The sequence below is a fragment of the Benincasa hispida genome, chromosome 1, assembly GCF_027475165.1.
Source record: "Benincasa hispida cultivar pf3 chromosome 1, pf3_genome.v1.1, whole genome shotgun sequence".
Classification (NCBI taxonomy): domain Eukaryota; kingdom Viridiplantae; phylum Streptophyta; class Magnoliopsida; order Cucurbitales; family Cucurbitaceae; genus Benincasa; species Benincasa hispida.
Window position 1 is genome coordinate 57,143,724 of NC_143478.1, and position 25,749 is coordinate 57,169,472.

Consider the following 25,749-nt stretch of genomic DNA (forward strand, 5'->3'; position numbering starts at 1 on the left):
ATCTTGAGGGTAAAACAGCTCTTGACCCAGTTGTTATTACGAACAATCTGTGAAAGGTAGACTTACTAATTATGGTTATATCCAGTGGCACAAATATATCTACAGTGGAGTGATCCGGTAGTGAATGTTGGTTAATTAGGTTAAATGGTTTAGCCAGTTAATCTCGGATTGTTGGAGCCCATGATTTGTAGGTTCATTAGATCCTCCTACTAGCTCACAAATGGACTAAACCTTAGAATAGAATGATGGGAGAATTTGAAATGTTCAAATTCGAATTAAAGGAATCAATAATTATATACAATATAATTACACGTTTAATTATCGAATTAAATAGAATTGGAGAGTTGAAAAATATTTAAATAAAATTTAAATATTAATTACATGAATAGGGTATCATGTTAGGAATTGGTGTTTTATTAATTTAATATTTGATATTAAATTAATTAAATTATTTAAATTATTTAATTAATTTGAAATTTAAAATTAATTATTGAAATTAATTTATTTTTATTTTTTGAAATTTATAATTTCTAAATTTCAATTGATTTTATTGTAAAATCAACATAGAAATTTTTTTAAAAAAACAAGTTAGTGGTTTTTTCCAAACTTAACCAACTCATTTTCCACTCAAAACGCATGTCCTCTTTGGTGTCAATTTCTCAAACAATTGATCTTGCATGCTATTTTGTTTAAAAGAAACAAGGTTTAGTGGAATGGGAAGAGATTTTTGACATGCATTTTTCAGAAAATTGAGAAAGAGAGAAAAGTTCACTCTTGTTCTTCAAAACACTCAAAATACTCTCAAATTCACTCAAATTTTTAGCTCATTTTGGATCTCACAATCCAATCTATGAATCTTAGAGAATAGTAGAGAAGATCGAGTGGTGGTCTACAAGGAATTGTGTGGAAATTCAAGTTGATTTCGATGATTGAAAAAGTTCTTCAAAGGTATACCATTAAACTGTATTTTCTCTTATTGAACATGCTTACTTAGTTCCAAAAATTGAATGAATTAGAGTGCTTAATGATTCTATTTGCTTCCACTAATTGCATGCTAACTCCAACACAAGCCTACCATTTCGGGGATTTGTCCGAGTAGGGAGATGAAAACATAGCTACACAAGATGAAATTCACTCGTTGCCATCCATAGAGTAAGTAGATGAATTGCTCCCTTAAGCGCTGACTCCAGGTCTTGAACAATGTGACCCCTTCCTCTCCTTGGCTCAAGAGGAATTTGATTATGGTAGGACCATAAACATGTTGTTCATTAGAGGATCAATGGGAGTTATAGAGTAAGAGATAATTATAGGGGTAAAATGGTAATTTTACGTAGTTGTAATTAAGAGTAGTTCGTGAAGGGTTAACTTATTGATAATGGTTATATCCATGGACACAACAATATTCTACAGTGCGAAGAACGCGGTTGTGGGTCATTAATGGAGTGACCCACAGTTATTGAATGTTGATTAATTCAATTAACGTGTTTAATTAATTAATCTTAAATCATTTGAGCTTCTAATTTGTAGGTCCATTAGGTCCCCTTGCTAGCTCACTAAAGCTAAAACAAGAAATTATTTTATTTTTGAAGAATTTAAATTGTTCAAATTATAAGGGAATTTATGTTAATTGTATATGATACAATTAATATAATGTATATAGATACATTATATTATAAAGTTAATTTTGAATGAGATTTAAAATTAAGGGAATTTGGAATGGTTGTCAATTTCAAAGTGGTCTTTCGCAAGCATATCTTCCATACTCGATGCTAGATACTCGATACTCGATAAGTTTCTGCTTGATACTTGATGGAAATTTCCTTCTATCCTCGACGAGTTTCTATTCTTTGCTCGATGGAACACCATAATTGCTGTTTGATACTCGACTCTACTCGATGAGTCTTAATCTTTACTCGAAGCAACTCGAAGAACAAAATATCTGACTCGATAAGAGAAAATCGATGCACAATTCAACTTGATACTCTGATATTCGATACGATTTGATTTTCGTGATTTGTAGAAAGATTGATGTCAATCGAAATAAGAAGATAAAGAGAAGAAGAAGAAACACATAGGATTACGTGGTTCGACCAATATGCCTACATCCACAGGAAGATTCACGTTCTTTTTCACTTGAAGATTGCACACAACTTGTTTTGTTTACAAAAAAAATAGAAATTATGAACTACTTGTCTTTGTTTTCTGATCAGTGATATTTATAACATATACCAATAGACTATTACAAGATAAAGTCAGTTAAACTAAACTAGCTGTGGTATTTGAGTCACAGTTTCTTCAAATTCTCCACCTTGACTCTAATGCCTGCAATCTTTTGATCTTCTTGATTCTGACCATTCTGTTTACCTCGTGTCTGGAAGTTCAAAAACAATTTGTTCTAAACATTTGACCAATTTATGTTTTAAAACTAGCTTTTTCAACATGTCTGTTGCATTCTCTAGTGTGTGAACCTTTAAGATTTCTATTTCCCCTATCTCTATTTTGTCTCTGATGAAATGATACTTTACATCAATGTGTTTAGTTCTAGTATTGTATTGTAAATTTCGGGATTAATGGATAGAACTTTGGTTGTCACAGTAGAATTTGACCACGGTTTGACTTATTCCAAAATTTTTCAGCAATCCCTTAAGTCAGAATGCCTCCTTAATTGCTTTTGTTAAAGCCATATATTTAGCTTCTGTTGTAGATAAAGCTACCATAGGTTGTAGTGTTGCTTTCTAGTTGATTAGATTAGGACCATAAAAGAATAGATAGCCTGTTAGGGACCTCATTTTTTCCAAATCACCAGTATAGTTCGCATCGACATATCCATATAATTCTAAGTTTGGTTTATCTGATTTTTAGTAGACTAGTCTTGAGTTTTTAGACCAAACTAAGTATCTTAGGATCCATTTAGTAGTCTTCTAGTGTCTCTTACCTGGGTTAGACATATATTTGCTAACAAGGCTAGCTGAATATGGGAGATCAGATATGCTAGAAATCATTAAATACATTAGGCTTCCGACTGCCTGACTATAGGGTATAACTAACATCGGTTTTTTATGTTCTTGGTCAGAATCTTTAGGAGAGTTGGCTGAGGATAACTTGAAGTGCTGAGCAATAGGCCAGCTTATAGGTTTAGCATCACTCATATTGAACTCTTTTAGGATTTTCTCACAATAGTTAAACTGGTTGATGCTTAACAAAGACTCCTCCATGTTCCTTAGGATTTCAATTCCTAGAACTTTGCTTGCTTCTCTCAAGTCCTTCATATCAAACTCCCCTTTTAAGAGGTTTTTAACATGGATTAAATCTTCCTTCGACCTATCTGCCAGTAATATATCATCCACATGTATGAGTAGGTAAACCTTATCCTTGTAGGAACCTGTATTTACATAAACACATATGTCATATGAACTTCTATTGAATCTAATGCTAGATATATAGTCATTGAACCTTCAATACCAACACCTAGGTGATTATTTTAACCCATAGATTGACTTGTTGAGTAAGCAATAGAGATTCTATTTTACTTTAACTTTAAATCCCCTAGGTTGCATCATATAGATTTTCTCTTCTAGATGTCCATGAATGAAGGCAGTTTTCACATCTAGTTGATACAATACTAAATTATTTTGAGCAACCAAGGATAAGAGAAATCTTCTGGAGGTTTGTTTGACAACTGAAGAGAAAATCTCTGAGTAGTCTATTCCTTCTCTTTGTGTAAACCCCTTTCCAATAACCTTGCCTTATACCTAGGTTTCTAATCACATGATGCACCTTCCTTAAGTTTGAAAACCCATTTAGAGGCAACTTATTTGTAACCCTTAGTCAGAGGAACTAAAGACCAAGTATCATTCACATTTAGTGAATGCATTTCTTCATTCATAGCTTATATCCAGTTCCTTACATCAGTACAACTTGTTGCTTCTTCAAAGCTTGTTGGTTCTTGGTTAGTAGGAGCCACAACAATATTTAGAACTAAATTCATATAGTTCATTTTAGTATATCTAGCTGGAGGAGTAATGGTTCTCCTTTTTCTATCCCTAGCTAAGACAAACTGACTCAAGTAAGATTGCTCATTAACAATCTCCTCTTGTTTCCCTGAATCTTCCTCAGCTTCTCTTGTGTCACTAGGTAGGTTAGATTCTATTGGTTGCTCATTAGGTAACTCCACCTCAATTTCTGTGGTAAATGACTCAGCTTCATCCTCAAGTCCTTTCTCCTTTTGCATAAATATCTCCTCTTCTCTAAAGGTGATGTCTCTGCTAATTATGAACTTTCTCTCGATTGGATGCCACATTTTTTGTCCTTTGACACCCTCTGTGAAGCCTACAAACATGCACACTGCTCTGGCTTTCAACTTTCCCGTATTTTTGTGAACAAACCCTACACATCCAAAAACCTCAAGGTTGTCTAGATTAAGAGGATGATTAGTTCATTTCTCCTCAGGGGTAAGCAACTCTAGAGATGTGTGAGGGCACCTATTTGAGGTATACATTGTGTAGGTTGCAACTTTCGCCCAATAGTTTTCACTTAGGATAGCATCAAAAAGCAAACATCTTATCCTTTCCATTATAGTTCTGTTTAACCTCTCAGCAACCTCATTTTGTTGAGGTGTATACCTCAAAGATTTATGCCTAGTTATACCATTCTCACTACATTATTTGTCAAAGTCTTCATTGCAAAACTCAAGCCCATTGTCGATTCTAAAGTATTTTAACCTTTTAGATGTTTGTGTTTCTATCATAGCTTTCCATTCTTCAAACTTCCCAAAAACTTGGTCCTTAGTTTTTAAAAAGTATAGGCTATTCCTAGAAAAGTCATCTATAAAGGTTAGAAAATACCTTGAGCTAATAAGGCTTGGTGTAGAATATGGTCCCCATAAGTCAGAATGAACATAATCCAATGTTTCTTTGGTGGTACGCTGAGATTTTGTGAAGCTTTGTCTTGTTGCTTTCCCTAGAATATAGTGTTCACAGAAGGAAATATGCTCACTGATCCCTTTGGGTATTATACCTTGTTTAGACAGTGCTTGCATCCCTTTTTCACTGATATGGGATATTCTATTGTGCCACAAGTTTGCCTCTGTCAAGCTTGCTATTGAAATAGTGGAGGCACTAGTCATCATCTCTACATATTACAAGTTTACAATAAGAAAAAGGTATTTCTTTTAAGCACATGAGTATACTCTTCTTTTTATTTATTTATTTATATTTTTTCAATGACAATAACAGTATTCTTTTCTTTCCCCTTAATCTAACATTAAAAACCATCATGCAAGACACACTCTAAATAGTGGGGCCTTTCGAGGTGACAAATTAAAGTCGCTGCTTTGTTGAGTTAGGGGTTCTAAATTAAAGTGGTTCGTGCTCAAGAACAAAAAACACTCAAGACAGGACTATGTTATCCAATTTCTACTTCAAAGCATGTCATACATCATGGGTGACTCATCAACCATCATAGTAAAACAAAGCAACCAAAGAACATAATTCAATCAGTCTTAATATTCTTTTTAACCAAAATCAAATCTTTTTCAAAATTTTCAAAAATTTTCAATTTTTCCTCAAAATCAACAATAACATGCATAAAATAATCAACTCAAACAACATGCATAAAAGCACAAGATTCAAGCACAAAGTACGCCCCCACCTCAAATGAAAAAAGATGCATTGTCCCCAATGCATAACAGCTTAAACTATCACACAACAGATGAGTGATACAAGTCTGGGCAATGAGCAAGGGATTCATGAATCTGGATGGCGAACTGGTGCTTGAAAATGTATGAGCATCCTTTCCAACCTGAGGATCAAAACAAGATAAACATGAGGTGGCTCTCTATCTTTTTTAAATAAAAAATAAAATAACAAATAAAATCAAACGGAATTAAAATAAGAACATTTGGGTTGCCTCCCAAGAAGCACTTAGTTTAACATATTTAGATAGGCTAGGTCTCTAATTCAGAAAACTTTCAAGGTGGCTTCATCATTCCATGCACAACAACACCTAAAATATATATTTTTCTCCTGCACTGACATTCACATAAAAATTTAGTCAAAGAATAGTTATCAGAAAATGCATAATCTTCTCTCACTTACGAATATAATCGAGAAAATTTACTGTACCTTCCTTTGGAGATTGTTCATAACAACCTACCTTTTCCTTGCCCTTTTCTTTAACAAGAGATTGTTCAAAATGTTTACCATCTACTTTGTTGATCTCTTGGCACAAACTTACAGGCTCATTGGGTTTGGAAGAACGAAAGATGTTGAATTTTACCTCTTCATCATTCACCTGAAGTGTAAGCTTTCCATCATAAACATCAATCAAAGATCTGCTTGTGGCTAGGAATGGTCGTCCAAGGATGATGGTAAGCATCTTCTTCCATGTCTAGGACCACAAAATCTGTTAGGAAGATGAAATCACCGACTTTAACCAGAACATCCTCTACTACACCATGAGGGTAAGTGAGGGAACAAGCTGCCAACTGCAATGAGATCATCGTCAGTTGTACCTCTCCTATGTCAAGTTTCCTGTACAAAGATAAAGGCATCAGATTAATTAAGGCTCCTAAATCATATAAGGCCTTATTTATTGTCAGACTCCCTATAGTGCAGGGAATCGTAAAATTTCCAGGATCCTTCAATTTTTGCGGTATATTATTGTGCAATATACCACTACATTCATCATTTAAGCTAATCATTTCATACTTTTCAAATTTTTTCTTTGAAGACAACATTTTCTTCATGAACTTCACATAGTTTGGCATTTGTTCCAACGCATCTGCAAAAGGAATATTAATGTGAAGCTTCTTAAAAATATCAAAAAATTTAACAAACTGATCATTCAATTTCTTTTTCTGAAAGAACTGAGGATAGGGGATTTTATTCAATACAACAGATGAAGGTTAGGAATTACTCCCTAATTTGAATGATACAAGAACATCACCTTTTTTTCCTTTGATTAACATTACTGACTAAAGGACTTAATAACACATGTTCCTCTGTCTGGTTTGTTATAGGATGCACAATAGTTTTCCCACTTCTCAACGTTATTGATTTGCACTCTTCCTTTGGGTTTTTCTCCGTATAGCTGGGGAAAGCTCCTTTGTTCATAGTATTTAATGTAGCAGCGATCTGGCTAACCCGAACCTCAAGGTTCTAGATAGCTTTCCCATGACTCGTTACTGTGCTCTCCAAGAAATTGGTTTTTCTCCTTGACTCCTTTATGAAATCCCCAAGCAAAGCATCCACAGATGGTTTCTTTTCAGAAAAACTTGGAGGTGCCTGCAAAACATTCTTATTGTTAGCACATAAAAAATTCTCATGATTGCACAAACCTAGGTGTTAATGAGTGGGTTGGTTCATCTGATAAGAATTTTGATGGGCTCTTTGAAATTGATTCGCTTGGTGCACATAATCTGCCTACTCAAGGTTAGGTACCTCCCATGATGTGAGTGCATTACAAGCCGCCATCGATGCCATCGATGGTTGAGTACCTGTGAAGAAAAGATTAATGGCATTAGTCAAAGTAGTCATTTGTGCCTATAAATCATTTATCTCATCGAGTTCTGAGGGCCAATTGTAGCTCGTGGTGCCATGTTCTCCAATAATGCCTGAGCCGCATCAATAGTTTTTGCAAAAGTTGAGCCAACTACAGCAACATCCAGGATAAATTTCGTCGTACTGGTCAACACATTGTAGAACAACTGGATTTCTAACCAGTCAAGGTATCCATGCTAGGGACACTTCCACAGTAACTCCTTATAGTGCTCCAATGCCCCAAATAGCTACTCGTTCTCTCTTTGTCTGAATGTGCCAATTTCTGTTCCCAGTCTGCTCGTTTTTGCAGGAGGAAAGAATTTGTTCAGAAAGGCTTGGGTCAACTCATCCCATGTGATTATGCTTCCCGTTGCAAGTGACTCTAGCCAATCTTTTGCCTTGTCCTGCACAGAAAAAGGAAACAATCTCAGTCTAATGGCATCAGAAGAGACTCCATTTAATTCTACCGTCCCGCTAATTTCAAGGTAAGAACAGATATGCTTATGTGGATCTTTATTTGGAGTTCCTCTAAATGAAAGGTCTCATGCCATCTGAATTCTAGCTCAAAATTATTGGCATTAATTGGGGCCTCAGCAATGCCCATCTGGATTGTTGGATAGGTGGTTGGAAATAATCTTTGATAGTTCTAACAACTCTTCCCTGGTCTTCCATGGCTCGAGCTCAACTCTCATGTTCCTTCTTACTCTTCTCAAAGTCCGTTTAAGTTCTAGATCACAAGGAGCAAGTTTAGCCTATGGACTTATTTGTATACACATGATTCAACAATGACTATAAAAAAACAAAAACGTCCAAATTAAGATCAACTCAGTCTATACCAATATTAAGCTAGAAAAAAAAAATTGTGCCATTCCTCGGCAGCGACACCAAAAACTTGACGGTATGCACAAGCGTACGTAATCGAAGTAATAAATTCCAAATACGGTATCGTCCTCAGGGACAGGTGTGAGCAAAATTTTTCTAACTTAGCTATCATAATTCTTTGTCAAATTTATCCAGGCAAGCAAAAGATAATTTATATCCACAACTACAGATAACAAAATTTAGTCACACACAAGAACAATTCAAAGAAAAACAATTTTGGGTGTTGTTTTTTTTAGGGAATACAATGAATATGACATGCAATTGATTGAAATTCATAGATTGACGCTAAAAGTTCTAGAATCAGGAAATCCTTTCTTGAGATCAAACCATCCTAATAACTACCCATCGACCCGATTCTCTTCTATTGCTTGAATCATTACAGCATTAAGATCCTTTAATCGCATCCCTTATTATTCTAAATTCAATCTCGTGCAATTTTGAATAACAATCTAAATTATTGGGTCTAGTGAATTAAGTTCTTACTCGAGACATCTAATTAACTTAAGTTCATTCAATTAGAGGTCAGTTAATCAAAAGCATTAAGCACAAATAATTTAGAAATCTATGCAAAATCAATCAATTCTAAATTCAATATTCAAAGTAACATCCCTAAAATCCATAAACCCCCTAGAAACAGAGTTTAGCCACGCAAGATCTCGATAATAGTATTCAATAAACAAACGATTATAATGGCAAAAAATAAATTAACAAAGAAGAACGATCTCCCCACAATAGATTCGAATCCAAATCACGATCTTTTCGACACTCGCCACAAATACCGGATCGTTCTTCAACAACACTTGCACAATCACGATCTTCTTCCTATCATGATCAATCCAGAAATACTCTCAGATCAACTGTCGATCAAAATCTTGAGTCTTCAACAAAAAATGATAAGAATTTCTCTGTTTTTGCTCTTGTACGGACTAGAATCTATCAAGTCGGCTCTTTATTTTTCCTCCTTTTAGACCTGGCAGCGCACTTGATATTTATAAGATGCTCGCAGCGTTGCAATACTGCAAACCGACGTTGCAACGCTGGCAGCATGCCAACCGCGCATTAAAGTCATAGCATTACAATGCTGGCTAGTTCCAATTTGCTCTCAGTTCTGTAGCGTCAGGGAGCAGCTTTGCACCGTTCTTCCAGTGTTGGCTCCCCCAAATTGCCTTCCAAATTTTCCTCTTTTATTGATCTTTGGTCCTTGGTTTCTTCCTAATTTCAGTCAACTCGTAATTGCTCAAAATTGATGTTTTGCCCAGTTTTTTTTTTATCATTTTCGCACAAATTGCTCCTGATGCTTAGTTTCCTGAAATTACTCAATAAACCACGTCAAACTGAACCAAACTAGCAATATTAGTTCTAAAGTTGAAGATAAGAAAATCACTTTTTATATGCTTTTAAAAAATATTACTATAAACAAGGCATTGGGTTCAAAATTCCAAGAAGCATTTCTACAAAAAGAGAATCTTCTCTCTTTAAAAGATTTGTTCCAGCCAAAGATACCGTGATATCTGATCCAATGTCTGAATCAAGCAAATGACCCTTAGGTGTTCGTGATCAGTCAGTTAAAAAAATGTGAGTTTGTCACCACTGTGGGAAGGAAGACCATATTAAACTCTTCTATTAGAAATTAAAGCCGATATCGATATGCAAGTAATTCTGTCTTGACTTCGATGCTCCCAATTTAATTAAACCGTGAATTTAATGCACATATTTAACTAAAATTTGTAATAGAGGACGACCAAACTTTTAATTTAAGAAAAATCTCAACCTTTATCTCAGACTTAATTCGATTTGGAGACATAAAACGTATGAATTGTCAAATTTTTATTTTTTAAAAAAGGAAAACAAGAGGAAAATTCAGGTTTCATCCTAAATTAATTTGATTTAGAGATGAAACTTAAAAAATTTATATTTAAAATGAAAATTTAAGTTTCAACCTTAATTTAATTTGATTTGGAGGTTAAAACTTAAAAATTTGGTTCTAAGAAAGAAATTTGGGATATGGCCAAATTTACAAAAAAAAAAAAAAAAAAAAAAAAAAAAAAAAAACTTTGACTTGGTCCCCAATTTAATTTGATTTTAGGGATATAAAAAATTTAGATTTAAAATGAAAATTCAAATTTCATCCCCAATTTAGAGGTAAAATTAAAATTTTTAATTTTAGAATGAGAATTCGAGTTTCATCCCCAATCTAATTTTATTTTGGAGACAAAACTTCAAAAAAAAAAAAAAAAAAAATCTTGAATTTAGATTGAGAATTCAATTTTCATTCCTAATTCAGCTAGTTTGGAGACAAAACTTAATTAATAAAAGAGGGTGGGTACATGGCCAATAGTTTTGGAAAAGGATGGGAAGAAAAATAATAAAAAATAAAATTTGGGTCTTGAAATAAAATTTTAAACCAAATAAAATCTAGATTTAACCAAATCAAAGATTTCCTAATTTGATTCTTAAAGCCTTATGCAATCTCATCCTAATCAATTAAAGGTAAAGGAAAAAACTTCTCCCCCTTTTCTTTTTCTTTTTCTTTTTTTTTTTTTTTTTTTCTCTCTTGAGCTGCCACGTTGCCACTAGGAGCCGTTGATGAGCCGAGTTGCGATCTTGAGCCGCCAGTCGTGAGCCTAGCACTCTTCTTCACCGTGCACGTTGGCCAGCTCCTGATGTCGTTTGGTCATCTGCTCGCGTCGCCATCGCTCGCTCGTGCCACGCTCGCCGCTCGTGTCGTCATCGCTCGCCGCTCGTGTCGTCATCCGCTCGCCGCTCGTGTCGCCGTTGCTTGTCGCTCGTGTCGCCGACCGTCGGGGGGGGGGGGGGGAAGGGAAGGGAAGAGGGAGGCAACATAGGGTTTCTCCCGTGTGCCCCCTTTCCCCCCTTTTTTTTATTTTTTAATTATTATACATACATACATATATATATACACATACATATACGTATACATATACATATACATATACATATATATATATATATATATTATCTTTCCTTTTTTCTTTTATTAGTCGATTAAAAAAAATCTTTTTTTCTTTTTTTTCTTTTCTTTTTTTCCTTTTTAAGAAGATTTATGTTTTCTTCTCTTTTTTTTTTCCTCTTTTTTTCTTTAATTTTTTCTTCAGTAAAGAAAAACTCTCTTTTTTTTTTTTTTCTTTCTTCCCTTCTTTTTATTTATTTATTTTTTCTTTTTTTTTTTCAATAGAATTTTTTTGTTCCCTATTTTTTTTCTTTGTATTATTATTTAAAATTCCAAATGCTAATTATCTTTTTACTAACTTGCCCCTATTTTTGTTTATCAGGAACCGAAGTCATCAATAGCTTGCAATTTGAGGGAGAAACATCTTTTTTGCAAGAGGTGGGTTTTTTTTTTTTTCTTTTGGCAGTTATGAACAAAATGACATGTGGCCTGAAGCGTTGAATTCAACATGCTTTCTGCAAGCCCGATCTCAGTTCGTGACTTGAAGAGTCTGCCCTAAGTCCTTGAGGACTTTCTTACCTTATTGGCTTCGATCATAGTACGCAGCCTATGGGGTTCCGTCGATTCCAGCCTTAGTCTTTAATTTGAGCATTCCGTCGGTTTCCAACTCAGTGCTCTAACAACTCTAATCTCCACCCCTCATTAGCTTTAATCTTAGTACGTGGCCTGAGGATTCTGTCGGTCCCAGCCTTAATCTTTTACTTGAGCATTCCGTCGGTTTCAAACTCAGTGCTCTAACGGCTCTAGTCTTCGCCCCTTACTGGCTTTAATTTTAGTACGGGGCTTGAGGATTCCATCGGTCTCAGCCTTAGTTTTTTACTTGAGCATTCCTTCGGTTTCCAAGTTAGTGCTCTAACGGCTCTGCTCTCCACCCCTTATTGGCTTCGATTTAGTACGCGGCCTGAGGATTCTGTCAGTCCCAGCTTCAATCTTTGACTTTATATCATGCCTTAGGAGTGATAATCGAAGCTTCAAACCCAATCGGGCGCACGGATTTCTGCTTCCCTATGTAGTATGTCAATGGTGGGGTTGCCAATTATTTTTACACTCACTACCTTGTTACTGTAGATTTTCGGGGTCCTAAGATGTCCAACTTTTTTGGTGAAGGCGGGATGATCTACTTTGGCGAATATGAAGCTCAAGATTTTATCCACAAGGGGGCAAGCATTAAGTGGCATGTGAATATTCAAGGCAGGAATAAACACGAGCAAGTGATTGATAATTAACACCTCTCCTTTAGTGGGTCTTCACATTTTTTCAGTATGCGATCCTGCTATGTATCATCCCAATGTGGGCACGCCTTAATTATTGAATTGTATAGCCCTTACCAATTCGGCAGAAAATTTGGCTTTTACCAAGACCTTCCTAATGACATAGAGGGAATCCCTCCTATCGCCACCCCCTAGAATGTACTGTATCACTGAAGGATTTGTACGAGGAGGAAGACCTCCTCCTAAGTATTCTTACCTGCCTGCACGTTAAACTCGCATAATCATGCCACCCCACGTTTCAAGGCCTGGTGGTGGGAGAAACATGGAAGCTATTTTGAGGAGAACAAGCATCATTTGGTATCTAACGCCATTCCTCTTCTAGCACAACCTAAACTGTCAAAAAGCAAACGGACCACCGAGGGAGGCAAACAACTTTGTTTGGTTGAAGAGACGACCTGAGCCCCACGAAAGAATGCTCCACACTCAACGAAAGAGGAAAGTCATAGCAGCACTAGCGATCGTCATTGGAAGAGGACTTCCAAGAAGCCAAATGCGTCAGGCCATGATATTTTAGCAGGGGATCAAAACGGTCTTAGAGTCCCCGATGCTCTTAACTTACTAGTACAATTCTTTTTTTTTTTACTTTTTATTATTATTATTCTTATACATACATACATACATATATATATATAACCCATGCTGTGTGGGTTTTTTTTAATCGCCTTTGAACACCTCACTCCAAGAGTTGGCAAGACCACAAAGTGAAGAGTTCTTAATGAGCCCCTTCGTTATTTACACAATCGTTGAAGGTACCAAAACTTTAGAGATGCTGCCTGAAAAACTAGCTACTCCTAAACACATTCACCATATCGAGAAGGAGACAGGCATAGGGTGAGTCCAAATAGACACAAGCCCACTTCTTCGTGTGCGAAAGCCTCTAGGGCCTCGGTTGGCACAACGACGACCCCGACTCATCTTCTTGTGGCCTGGGAACTCCCCAAACATGTGGACAAATCAACTTCTGCGGCTGTTTCTGGGGTGTTGAATTTTGTGCTGCCAACGTAGTTTCTCATGTTCGCCATGCTGTCTGGGCTATGTGGGAAACTATACAAAAGAAAATCATACGTACCCCCTTTGAGAAGGTCCTTTGTCTGAAAAAGGAAATAACTAGATATTTGCGGCAATTTTTGACATTTGTGTAGCCAATCTTCCCCCACTTCGAAAGCTCGTAGATAACTATTATTGAACGTGGAGAGGTACAATTAGTTCCAATCATCATTTTTTTTTCTCAATTGACCGAGGAAAATAAGAACCAACGTCTGAAGGAAGCCAAGTTTCACTTGGAGAAGAAATTATATGACGAAAGTAATGCCCTTGCTAAAAGAAAATCCCTATTGGAGTGTGATTCTCGAGCTTTGCAAGAAGAGGAAGAGTTGTTAGTGAAGCTAGCAGCAATTAAAGTTGAATGAGTCGAAATATCGAAGCAACTCTTGGAGAATGAGAATCTTCTGAATCAAAACAAGCTTGACAGCTCCAACATGAGAGGGGCCATAAACAACATAGAGACTACTCCTGCTATTTTTGATAAGGACGTGAAAGCCTTGAAGATGTTGAACCAAATGTTAGAGGCTATGCAACAGGAGCTGAAAGACTACAATTGGGTACCACGATCCAACCTTTTACACACTGCTTAGCCACCCATGTGGTTGTTGTTGGGGGTTCCAAGAATTTTGTAATCTTTATGCTCTATTTGATTGCTAGATTTATTTATCATATTGTAATGTTGGAACTTTCTTATATAGAAGACATTTCTCTTTATCATGTTGCAACTTTCAGGGCTTGGAGTTTCTTTTAAGCTCCCATCTTCTTCATGCACTTGAATTTGTTTTTTCACATGACTTAACTTAAATTGCTTTAAGCGGCCTACGTACCTTTTATAACGACAGGGATCAAGTCATAACGTAGTTAATTTTTTTATTACATTTGTTAAGTGTAAACTTCTTGAGAAACTTGTCGTTGATTGGGAACTTCTTGAGAAACTTTCCATTGATTGGGTCGATTCTTAGTCCGTTTTGACCAACAATCTTGTATGCTCCATTTGTATAGACTTCTTGGATGATGTAGGGCCCATCCCATTTGGGCGTGAACTTATTTCCCGTATGTCTTGTCATGATAATAGGTCTTCTTATAGCGAGAACTAGATCCCCGACTTGAAAAGATTGAGGCTTTACGTGCTTATTAAAACCTTTAGACATTCGTGCCTAGTAACACTCCAACGCTTGTTAAGCTTCTATTTCTCGTCCAGTGCATTCAATTCATGGAGCCGCAACTTAGCATTGTCTTCTATCATCAACCCTTCTTGTACTGCCATTCTTAGCGATGGAATTTCTCTCTCCAAGGAGAGGACAACCTCTACCCCGTAAATGAGAGAGTACAGAGTGACTCTTGCAGGGGTACGATGAGTGGTGCTATAAGCCCACAATGCTTCACAAATCTTTTCTTGCAAATCTCTTTTCGACTTGGAGACAATTTTCTTCAGTAGGTTGCACAACGTCTTGTTAAATGCCTCTGCCAGCACATTCGCGGCAGTGTTATACATGGATGACTTGTACTACTTGAATTTGAATTTCTCACACAATCTGTCCATCAAGCTATTGGAGAACTGTCTCCCATTATCTGTCACGATTAAGTGGGGGATACCGTACTGATATATGATATGAGTACAGATAAAGTCCACCACATTCTCTTTCTTAGCCTCCCTTAAAGCGATAGCCTCAACCCATCTTGAAAAGTAATCAGTGGCTGCGAGGATATAAGAATGCCCTGTTGATGACTTATGTGTTATATGGCTAACCAGATCAAGTCCCCATGCTGTAAAAGGCCACAAGGCTATAGTCGAGTGCAGAGGCTCGGGTGGCTGATCAATGAAATTCGCATGATATTGACACGCTTCGCACTTCTTTGCGTATTCCATTAAATTGTGGATCATCCCTGGCCAGTAGTAACTCATCCTTTTCAACTGGAACTATAACTTTGGACCAGATATGCCTTAATGCACTTCTTCTAAAGCCTTCGTCGACTCTTCTTTTCCAAGGCATCACAGAAAGAGTCTTTCAAGGGATCGGTAGTACTAAACCCCTTTATATTAAATGAAATGTGCATCCTTCCTTCGAATCTCGTTTTATGGCAAGTGTCGTCCGGAAGCCTTCCATGTTCAAAGTAATCTATAATAGGTTGCCACCAGTCTTCCTCGTCAGTTAAGTAGACTGATATCGCATTCATTTCTTCACATGCGGTCTCAACCGGAGGCATAACCCACCTTCGACAAAGTGATATACTAAGAGATACATCATCTAGAATCGTCAAGGTCATAGCCAAGTTTGCTAAAATGTCTGCCTTCTTATTTTCCATCATCAGGACATGCTCCGGTGTCATACTTTCAAAGTTTCCCATCAAATATTGAGAGTAAATGAAGTAAGGCTTCAAGTTGTCCTGCTCCACATCGTACGACATAAGAGCTGATTGATTATCAACTTTGAGTCACCGAAAATCTCTATGTAAGATATCCCAATCTCCAAAGCCATTTGGAAGCCAATTATCAGGGCTGGGTACTTGGCGTTGTTCGAGCATAATTCAGCAAGCACGAAGCTATAAGGCAACATGTGGTTTTCCGGCGAAATGAGGATGATGCTTTCCCCTGCACCGCTTCTTCGGGCCACCCCATCGAAGAACATGGCATAAGGCCCCGTGATTTCTATGAAGAGAACTTCATCGTCAGGCATATCTTCACTTAACATCCATTCTGATGGAACCGAGTGATCTCCAAGAAATCGGCCAATGCTTGCCCTTTAATCACCTTCTGTGACATGTAAACGATGTCGTATTATTGAAGCATGATTTCCCATCTGGCTAATTGTCCGAGATGATTGGCCTAGACAGAACGTACCTTATGGGGTCGGCTTTCGAAATTAAACTGATTGTGAAGGCTTACATGAAATGTCTCGACTTATCTATAGCGAAGAAGAGTCCAAGGCACGTTTTCTCAATAAGAGAATTAAGGTCCGATTAGGTAATAGAGAGCACGCTCTTTTCCCTTCTATCTTTCTTGTGTCAACAATGCCCCCAGTGACCTTTCCTGTGTTGCGATGTACAATATCAATTGCTTGCCCGCTATTGGGACTCCTACGGCAGGAGGACTGAGCAAGTACCTCTTTATGCTATCAAAGGAATTTCGACAAGACTCATCCCATTCAAATTTTTCTCCATTTCTCATCAGTCTTTGAAAGGGGTGACATCGCCTTGCCAGGTTGGAAATAAACCTTCGGATGTAGGCCAGACGTCCTTGCAAACTTCTTAACTCATATAGATTCCTTGGCCTCGGCTTCTTCTGGATGGCATTGATTTTGGATCGATCTATTTCTATCCCTCGACATCTCACAACGAAGCCCAGAAACTTCCCTGAAGTTATACCAAACATGCATTTGAGGGGGTTCAACTTTAACTGGTACTTTCACAGGCGATCGAACACAATTTTTAGATTTTTTAAGTGGTCTTGTCGTCGTTTGGTCTTGACCACAAGGTGATCCACATAGCATTCCATGTGTTTTTGCAACATATCGTCAAACACCTTCTGCATAGCACGTTGATAAGTAGCACGAACGTTCTTACCCCCGAAGGGCATTACCTTGTAGCAATATATCCCTTTCGGGTTCGAAATGCTGTTATTTTCTCATCTGAAAGGGCCATTCGTATCTGGTTATATTCAAATAATCCATCCATGAAGGATAAGGCCCCATTTTCCATTGTCGCATCGACCATGATCTCTGTAATGGGCAATGGAAAATCGTCTTTCGGGCATGCACTGTTTAGATCACAAAAGTCTACGCAGACACGAAGCTGCCCATTCTTTTTTCTAATCGAGACAATGTTGGCTATCCACGTTGGGTATTGGACTTCGCGGATGAATCCTGCTTCAATCAGCTTGTTGACTTCAACCTCAATCTGGGGGATAAGTTCCGATCGAAAGCGTCATTGAGCTCGCTTAACTGGTCGACATCCTTGTTTGATTTCAAGATGGTGGATCGCTTCCTTCGAATCCAGTCCCGACATCTCTTTGTATTACCAAGCAAAAATATTCTTATATTCAACGAGCAAACTCACGTATTCGCCCCCTTCCTCTTCATAGAGGGATGCACTAATGAAAGTTGGAACGGCTCCTCGGTTATGCCCAGATTCACCTCTTTGAGCTCTTCCACCATGGATTGACCATCGTCCTCCAGACCTTATGGAGTGTCCTCCACTTCCTCCTTGATCATACCTTCTTTGGATTCTTTGGTGATGGTGATGTGGTGGCACGAAGTTTCGCCTTCCTCCTACTCTAAATTTCCATTATAAGGATTGCTGAAGACAATGTCGCGCCTCTTTACATTGAGTGTGCCCTCACTTGTGTTTAAAGTAACGAAAGTTTTTCTCTTCATGCGTAAGGAGATGGTACTACTAATTTCTCCATCAATTTTTACCTCTCCTGATGGTCTCTTGTTTGATGAACTTTCAGCATCTTTAAGGTCGAGGCGTCGCCAAATTCATGCCCGTGGTATCGGCCCCCTCTTTCTTATAGTCGTATTGGGGGCATCATCGTAGGCCTTTCCTTTCCTCTTTGTCTCACTAGAGACATGTTCGTCGAGGCGATCTTCAACCCTCTCGTGCTTTAGGCGATAAAAAATGGGAGTGCGGGGTTTTCCTTCGCTTTCCTTTGGGTTGCTCATAAATCTTTAAGCTCTTGAACTTAGTGTGAGTTGTGAAGTCATAACCCGCCTTCGCCAACAACTTGTAAGCCTTGGGATCGAATCGGTCTTTAGTTCGCTTCTCGAGAAGATTTAACTTTGTCACTTCCACCTCCGGCTTGTGGACTTCCTACTTCGTTATCGGCATGAGAGGCGTGACGAAATTCTCCTTTAGAATTTCTATATCACCGACCTACAAACCTTTTGAGCATTCCGTAAAAGGTGATTCACCCTTTTTTCGTCTCAATAAAGGGATATAGCGGAGAATCAGAGGCTTTGAGGCTTTTTCGTCCTTCACCACGAGTGTCCCTCCAACACTGGGGGATGTCCCAGTCTCTTTTGGGCTAAAGCCTTGTATTGCTACTCGTTTCTTTCTCTATGTCTATTGGGGACCTTGACCCGAATCCACCTGCTTTCTTTGTCAGTGAGATCTTTACAGGCATTGTTTCACCAGAATTCTCGCTCTTTAAGTAAAACTTCGCATTTGCGAAGTGAGATTCAACCTCAGAAAATGGGTTAAAGTCTGCTTCAACTTTCTTAATCCCATCCTGGTAGAACTTGAAACATTGATGCAGTGTTGACGTAATCACACCATTCCCGTGAATCCAAGGGCACCCTAGTAGCAACATATAGGTGGTCTTTGAGTCTATAACGTGAAACAACGCATCAGCCTTTAGGTCGCCGATGAGGAGATCTAAGCGTATCATGCCTATCACCCTTTGGCTGCCTTGATTGAACCCTTGAATCACCAACTTGTTGTTCGACAACTCTTCCTCGCAGATGCCTAACTGTTTCAAAGTTGCTTTAGGCATTATATTGACAGTGGATCCATTATCGATGACAATTCGACCCACTCTTAGTTCTTGAATGTACCCAAAGACGTATAAGGGCCTATTGTGAAACTTGGATCCTAGCAGCAGATCTTCATCTGAGAAATCTATGAATGTACAACACGAGGCATTCGCACGTGCTGCGGAGGTTGGTGCACCGGACGCATTGGACTCCAACAACGCCTCAATAAGGGTCATCTTAGCTTCTTGAGGGAGTGAGAGCAAGTCATCTATGCTGAATAACGATAAACCCTTCAATTCTCTTACCGATTTCAATGGTCTTGGAAGGGTATCTTCTTCTTTTGTGATGCTGACAACATGACATGTAGCAGCTTCTGGCGTTTCTCCTAAACCCCAATCGTAGAAGTTCTTTGGGAGGAAATCCGCTAATGTCACCTGTCGCCTTGGACGAGGAACATCCTCATCTCTCTCGTCAATAGCTTGGGCTTTCGGGCCTTCTTTCTACCCTTCCTTTTTTGTGTCTTGCTCCATCTCTTGTAACTTCAAAAGGAGCATGAATCTTTTTAGGTAGAGTTCGACCCTTTCTTCTTACAGCGTGTCACAAGGATCCAACCTTCATTATCGTTATCAGCATGTTCTCCTTTGTTTTGAGGATTCGTGGCTTGGACCTCCTACTGAAATCGCACAACTACCGGTTCGAAGGTCATAAACTAGACCAAACTCTCACTTTCTTCAAAACATATGATTAGTGCAAGTGTACTTGGAGTTACCATCACCACAACATGATTTTTTTGGACCACCTCGTCAAGATCTAGCTCTATTTTCCTCTCACAAGCAAACTTGAGGATCAGCTTCTTCAATACAAAACATTTTTCAACTGAGTGGCTAACGATCCTGTGATACTTGCAGTAATTGGGATCGTCCACTTTGCAAGCTTGTTCTAGTCATTTACATTCCGGTAGCTGGATAAGGTGGTTCTTCAACAGTTTTTCAAGCATATCCGACGTCAGAGTCGTGGAACGGATAGACTTTTTCCTGCCGCTCCTTCAGAGTTGGGCGACGTCTTTCGCCTCATTCATCTTTTTTTTCGTCTTCTTCTTTTTCCCTTTTGATGGAAACTTGAACGGGGTCGTATTAATGACCATTGATTTCGTCATGACACCATTCACAATCTTCTCGGCGACCTTTACTTCCTTATCATCTTTCTTCGGTTCGGGGATCTATAAGTCCTTTGTTCCCCTATTGCGATACTTAGCTCCATGTCGTGGGCGCGAGTTGTCAATTCTTCAAAGGTATGGGGCTTTATTCCCGCAGGATATAGAGGAGTCCCAGTGTATACCCTGTGTGCACATTTCCACAGCATAGAGTTCGGTGAATCGATCTTTGCAGTCCAGACTCAAAGCCCTCCATCGGTGGATGTAATCAATGATCGACTACTACTTTCATTGCTTGGCGTTTGTTAACTCCATCATGCTGACGGTGCATATAATACTGTAGAAGCGATTCAGGTATTCCCTTTCAAGTTGCTCTAGTTGTCGATCACCTTAGGCTCTAAGTTTATGAACCAGTCAAAAGTGTTTCCTTTAAGGGTTCTGACGAACTGATTGACTAGCAGATCTTCCCTTGTTCTTGCATTCTCACATGTTTCTATGAAGTGGGCGATGTGTTGCTTTGGGTTGCCATTTCCATCAAACTGTTGGAACTTTAAGGGTTGATACACTGTAGGCATTCATAAGTTGTCGATCCTCTGGGTGTATGGCTTGGAATACATGAAGGAAGTCTGAGTCGGGCTTCTATACCGAGCCCATATGGAGGTCATGATCATGTCTTACAACTGTTGGACCGACAGAAAGGCCACCGAAGCCAATTTTTGCAGTTGGTTTTCTTGCAGCACGGTCTTCATTTTTTCAGTTGCTTTAACCGAAGGTGATTCGCTTGATTCAGCAGCCTCTCGAGACTACATCTATTCTCTCAGGGCAGCAATCTCATGGTCTCGTTCCTCGATGACTTTCATTAGAAAGTTCATCTTCCTTTCCATCTCGGTCATGGTCGCTTTAGCCGTTACATCTGCCATCATGATAGAAATCATATATGGCTGTGAATCCCTTTTCGGCTTGCTTGAGGCGGAAGTAGAGTTGTCAAATAGGGGTTCTCCTTGATGACAAACCCGCTTTGTGGGGACTCCGTCATTTGCCTCAAGATGTTGTGCATGATGAGGGAGCTTTGCTCTTGCTCCTGTGTAACTTCCCTTGAGCAACGGCGAGTGACAGGCCCCGTGTAAGAGCTGTTTGTGGACGAAGTTCTGGATGCCATCTTCTTTGGTGCCATTTATCTTGTTTGGATGCTAAGAGAGAGATGAAAGGTAGAGATTTCCCACTAGGCATGCCAATTTGTTCACACGAGGTTTCCTGAGAAACATATTTCATAGAGTTGAGCTTGAATTGGTGTTGATATCGATGTTGATTTGATGCGATGTGATTTGATCTCTAGTACTTGATCCTCTTATTCTCTCTCAATTGAGTGGATATGCTTGACTTAAAGAAGAAAGGTACAGAATGTTCTTGAAATAGAAGTCTTGGAAGAGTTTTTGTGCCTTCAAGGGTTTTCTGTCTTCTAAGATTGCAGCTTTTAGGAGTCTTGGGAGTCTTCTGCTTGTTGATGAATTCTCTTTGGGCTCTCTGAATGTAGATTTGCTGACCCCTTGGAACGAGAAGAGCTCATGCGCTTGGGAGAGAAGAGCTCATGCGCTTGGGCCTAGTCTCTAGCCCCAATTAATTGGACTTGGGCTTGACCTTTGGGTCCTATTAATTAGACTTGGGTCCGAACTTTGGGCCCTATTAATTGGATTTGTGTCGTTTTTGGCATTTTAGGCTTAAATTAAGCACATATTGGGGCGTAACTGAACCAACACCCAAATTATAACGTCAAATTGAGCTAAATAAATTTTACTCAACCCAACGTTCGTGACGAAAACACGTGACGTCATTAGAATTCGTCTTCAATTTCAATTTAGAAAACATGTCAACTCTTAACTAGTCCCAAATTTGATGATTTTGGCATTTCTTCGTTAATTTAATAAATGACGTGGCGATTCGTAATTGGTCCAAAATTTCTCCTCCAACAAGATCGCGTAATAGTTAGCTAAACGATCACTTAGTATTCTCTATATGGTTGCTTAACAATCTCTATCCGATCGTTTAGTAATATCTAAACCCTCGCTTAATATTCTCTATCCGGTTGGTTAGTATTCTCTCAACGATCAAAAAATGAACAAAATGGAGGGAGACCCTATTAATGTAAAGTATTCATAGAGACGCGCGTTCAACAAACAGTCTGAAGGCTTTTTAAAAGCTGGGGGTAATTTTGAAATTTCGTACGGGGAAAAGGTCATCGGTAGAAAAGTTTTTGGGTTTCGGGTGATTTTGTGAAATTTCCCATTTGAAACGTTATATACAATATAATTAAACATTTAATTATTAAATTAAACAAAATTAGAGAATTGGATAATATTTAAACATGATTTAAATATTAATTACATAGATAAAGATCAATGATTGTGGAATTGGTGGTTTAATAATTTAATATTAGATATTAAATTATTTAATTAATTATTTAGAATTATTTTTTTAAAATTTATTGTAAAATATTAATTTTTGAATTAATATTTTATGTAATTAGTTTTAAAAATTTTTTGAAGTTTGATTTCAATTGAAATTTGTTTGAATTTTTTGTTAAAATTCATTTTAAATTTTAAATTTTGAAGAAGTGGATTTTTCTCACTTCTTCCACTTTACGTTACACCACATAAATCCACTTCTTCAAAATTGTTTGAGTGTCATTACCTCTTCCTCATGGAAGAAGGCTGTATAGAGTGTCATTACCTCTTCCTCATGGAAGAAGGCTGTATAGAAACTAATTGAATTTCAGTTGTTATGATAGACATGTAATTTCAAAAAATTGAGGGTGGAAGGTTCTCTTCTAGGCCTTGACATTCGATCTGAAAATTCTCCAAAATTTTCTTTAATTGATTCTCATTTTGGATCTTACAGTCCAATCAAAGGTCCTAGAGAATAATAAGGAAGATTACGTAGGAAAGAATAATAAGGAAGATTACGTAGTGGTCTACAAGCATTTGCAGTGAAGATTCAAGCTAGAACTGAAGGATTGAAGAATTCTTCAAATGTAATATCTTGAAATCCTATCTCATTGTTCTGAACATGTTTACTTGATTGCTAAAATTGATGGAATTAGAATGCTTAAGATCCAAATTGCTTCTGCTTGTTGATTGTCAACACAACACTTTATTGATGACGGTGAATTACTTACATTTACTATCTACGAGTTTTAGGGCATAAAATCTAACAAATGGAAAACTTTAGACTCACACAATAAGTCAGTTTGCAAAACCTAAAAACTCAGGCTCTGATACCAACTGTAATGATCCAACTCTAAGATGGGTAAAAGACTGTTACTACAAGTATGCATAAAACTTAAAAAGGACATTTTTCGAAAATCCTGTCTAAACCCAATAAAGTTTCATAAAAGGAATTTATAATATAAAATCCCAATGAATATAATTTCATCACTCGGTACCCTAAAATCAATTGGAAAACAAATTAAATAAATATATGAATAATTCAATCAGGGATTTAAATGATTAATTTCTAAATTAAAACATGAAAATATGAGAAAAATAAAACAGAGGCATAAGTGTTTGGTAAGTCCCAGGACTCGGTCATAGATTTTTCTTGTCATTCGTCGTTTTGTTCCTTCCTTTACCCAAAAAAATAGATAAAAGAGTGAGTATAAAAAAACATAGGGAGTGAACTAGAAGTTGATAGTTGTCCCTTCCACTAGGTGTACATACTAATTGTCCTATCGAGATAAAAATGTGTATCTTGAATATAGGCATAGACATAGAAATAAGGGACGAACCAAAAGACACCCTTTCATAGGAAGTGATTCAAAAGAGTCACAATATCATAAACATGGGTGGCGATCCTATAACAATGTCAAAATTTACATTGGGGTTGTACATAATTTGATAGGGGTACTAACAGTCACCATCAAACTAACATACATCATACAACGTCCAATTTCATCTTAAGCCATAACATATTATAATTATCACGTCAAAATAACTCATGAGTTCCCAGAACAGGTTCAACCTATAACATAAATCAGCATGTAAACTTAACATTTAAGAATTAATATTGTGACTCGCTCCAATTGCACCTCAGCACCAACAACTCTTTCAATCCTACGCCAAAATCACAACCATGGAGAAGAGCAATACATCCAACTTTACAAATGGAACAGAGTATTGGTGAATCCTCTGCACTTAAACTTGAGAAAGCATCGTCATATCCTCAATTATTGCTTTTGAAGATGCGACATTGAAGCTTTTGAGGTTGAGTTTAAAGAAGTTTTGGTTTTTTTTTTTTTTTTTTTTCTTTTTTACTAAATTGAACTTAAAGGTTGTCGTACCCTTTTTAATGAATAGGGATCAAGTCATAACGTAGTTCAATCGAAAGATTTTTTTTCTTTTTTTTTTTTTTTTACCATTCACCTTTTAAGCTCATGCAGGCTAGAAGCACCATGCAGTTTAGGCTCTTGTGATAAGGAGCTTCTACATTTAAGCATTAAGCATTAGAAGCTCTTATTTCATCATGGCTTCGTTCATCTTCTTCATTTGTAGGATTCATCAATATGATGAGTTTTGGCTTCATCGTCATGGAACATTTTGTATTTGTGTGATTGATTGACAACTTCCTCTTCATGAATGAAGGAGCAGACTATGAATCTTCTCCTACTTATTTATTTCACAAAATGGTATTATCTTTAAGGTTTTCATCTTTCTTTCATGTTATTCGCTTGACATTTTGAGACGGTCAAAAGTGGATGTTGAAGGTTGATCTCTTTTTGATGTGGAGATACTTAGTGTAACGACCTGACGCTCTAAGTAGGTAAAGGAACATTACTACAAGTATGCATAAAAATCAAATGACTTTTTAGCAAAATCTGTCTAAATTCAACAAAGTTTCATAAAATGAATTTCTAATATAAAATCCCAAAGAATATAATTTCCCTGTTCGGGGTACCCCTATAATCAATTAAAAAACAAAATAAATAAATATTTGAATAAATCAATCAGAGATTTAAATGTTCAACTTCTAAACTAAACATGAAAACATGAGAAAAATAAAACATAGGCGGAAGTGTTTGGCAAGTGCCAAAGGTTCGGTCACGGATTCTTCTTGTCATTCATCGTTTTGTCCTTTCATTTACCTGAAAAAATGTGGATAAAAGAGAGAGTATAAAAATATCCAGTAAGTGACTGACTACTGGGACCACTAGGTGTACATGTTAGCCGCCCTATCGAGACAAAGGTGTGCATCCCGAACATAGGCATAGGCATAGGGATAAGGGGCGAACCCAAAGACCCATTTTCGTCAGAAGTGATTCCGAAGAGTTATAATATCAAGGTGGCAATCCCATAAGGATGCCAAAACTTACAGAGGGGATGTACATAGTCCAATAAGGGTGCTAATAGACACCATCGGTCTAACATGC

At 37.6% G+C, this 25,749-nt stretch overlaps 2 protein-coding genes across 2 annotated transcripts; both read right to left on the reverse strand.

Annotated features, from left to right (window-relative positions):
* Window positions 1-14,892: 14,892 nt before the first annotated feature.
* Window positions 14,893-15,201, reverse strand: LOC150038571 (uncharacterized). The gene has a single exon (XM_090313644.1). It carries the CDS (start codon window positions 15,199-15,201, stop codon window positions 14,893-14,895), a length of 309 nt encoding a protein of 102 aa, XP_090169770.1.
* A 1,759-nt stretch (window positions 15,202-16,960) lies between these two features.
* On the reverse strand, window positions 16,961-19,413 carry LOC150038572 (uncharacterized). Its single transcript, XM_090313648.1, has 4 exons — window positions 18,795-19,413; window positions 17,763-17,974; window positions 17,287-17,603; window positions 16,961-17,060 (listed from the first exon to the last, which is right to left on the reverse strand). Exons 1-4 carry the CDS (start codon window positions 19,411-19,413, stop codon window positions 16,961-16,963), a joined length of 1,248 nt encoding a protein of 415 aa, XP_090169774.1.
* Between the last annotated feature and the right edge of the window lie 6,336 nt (window positions 19,414-25,749).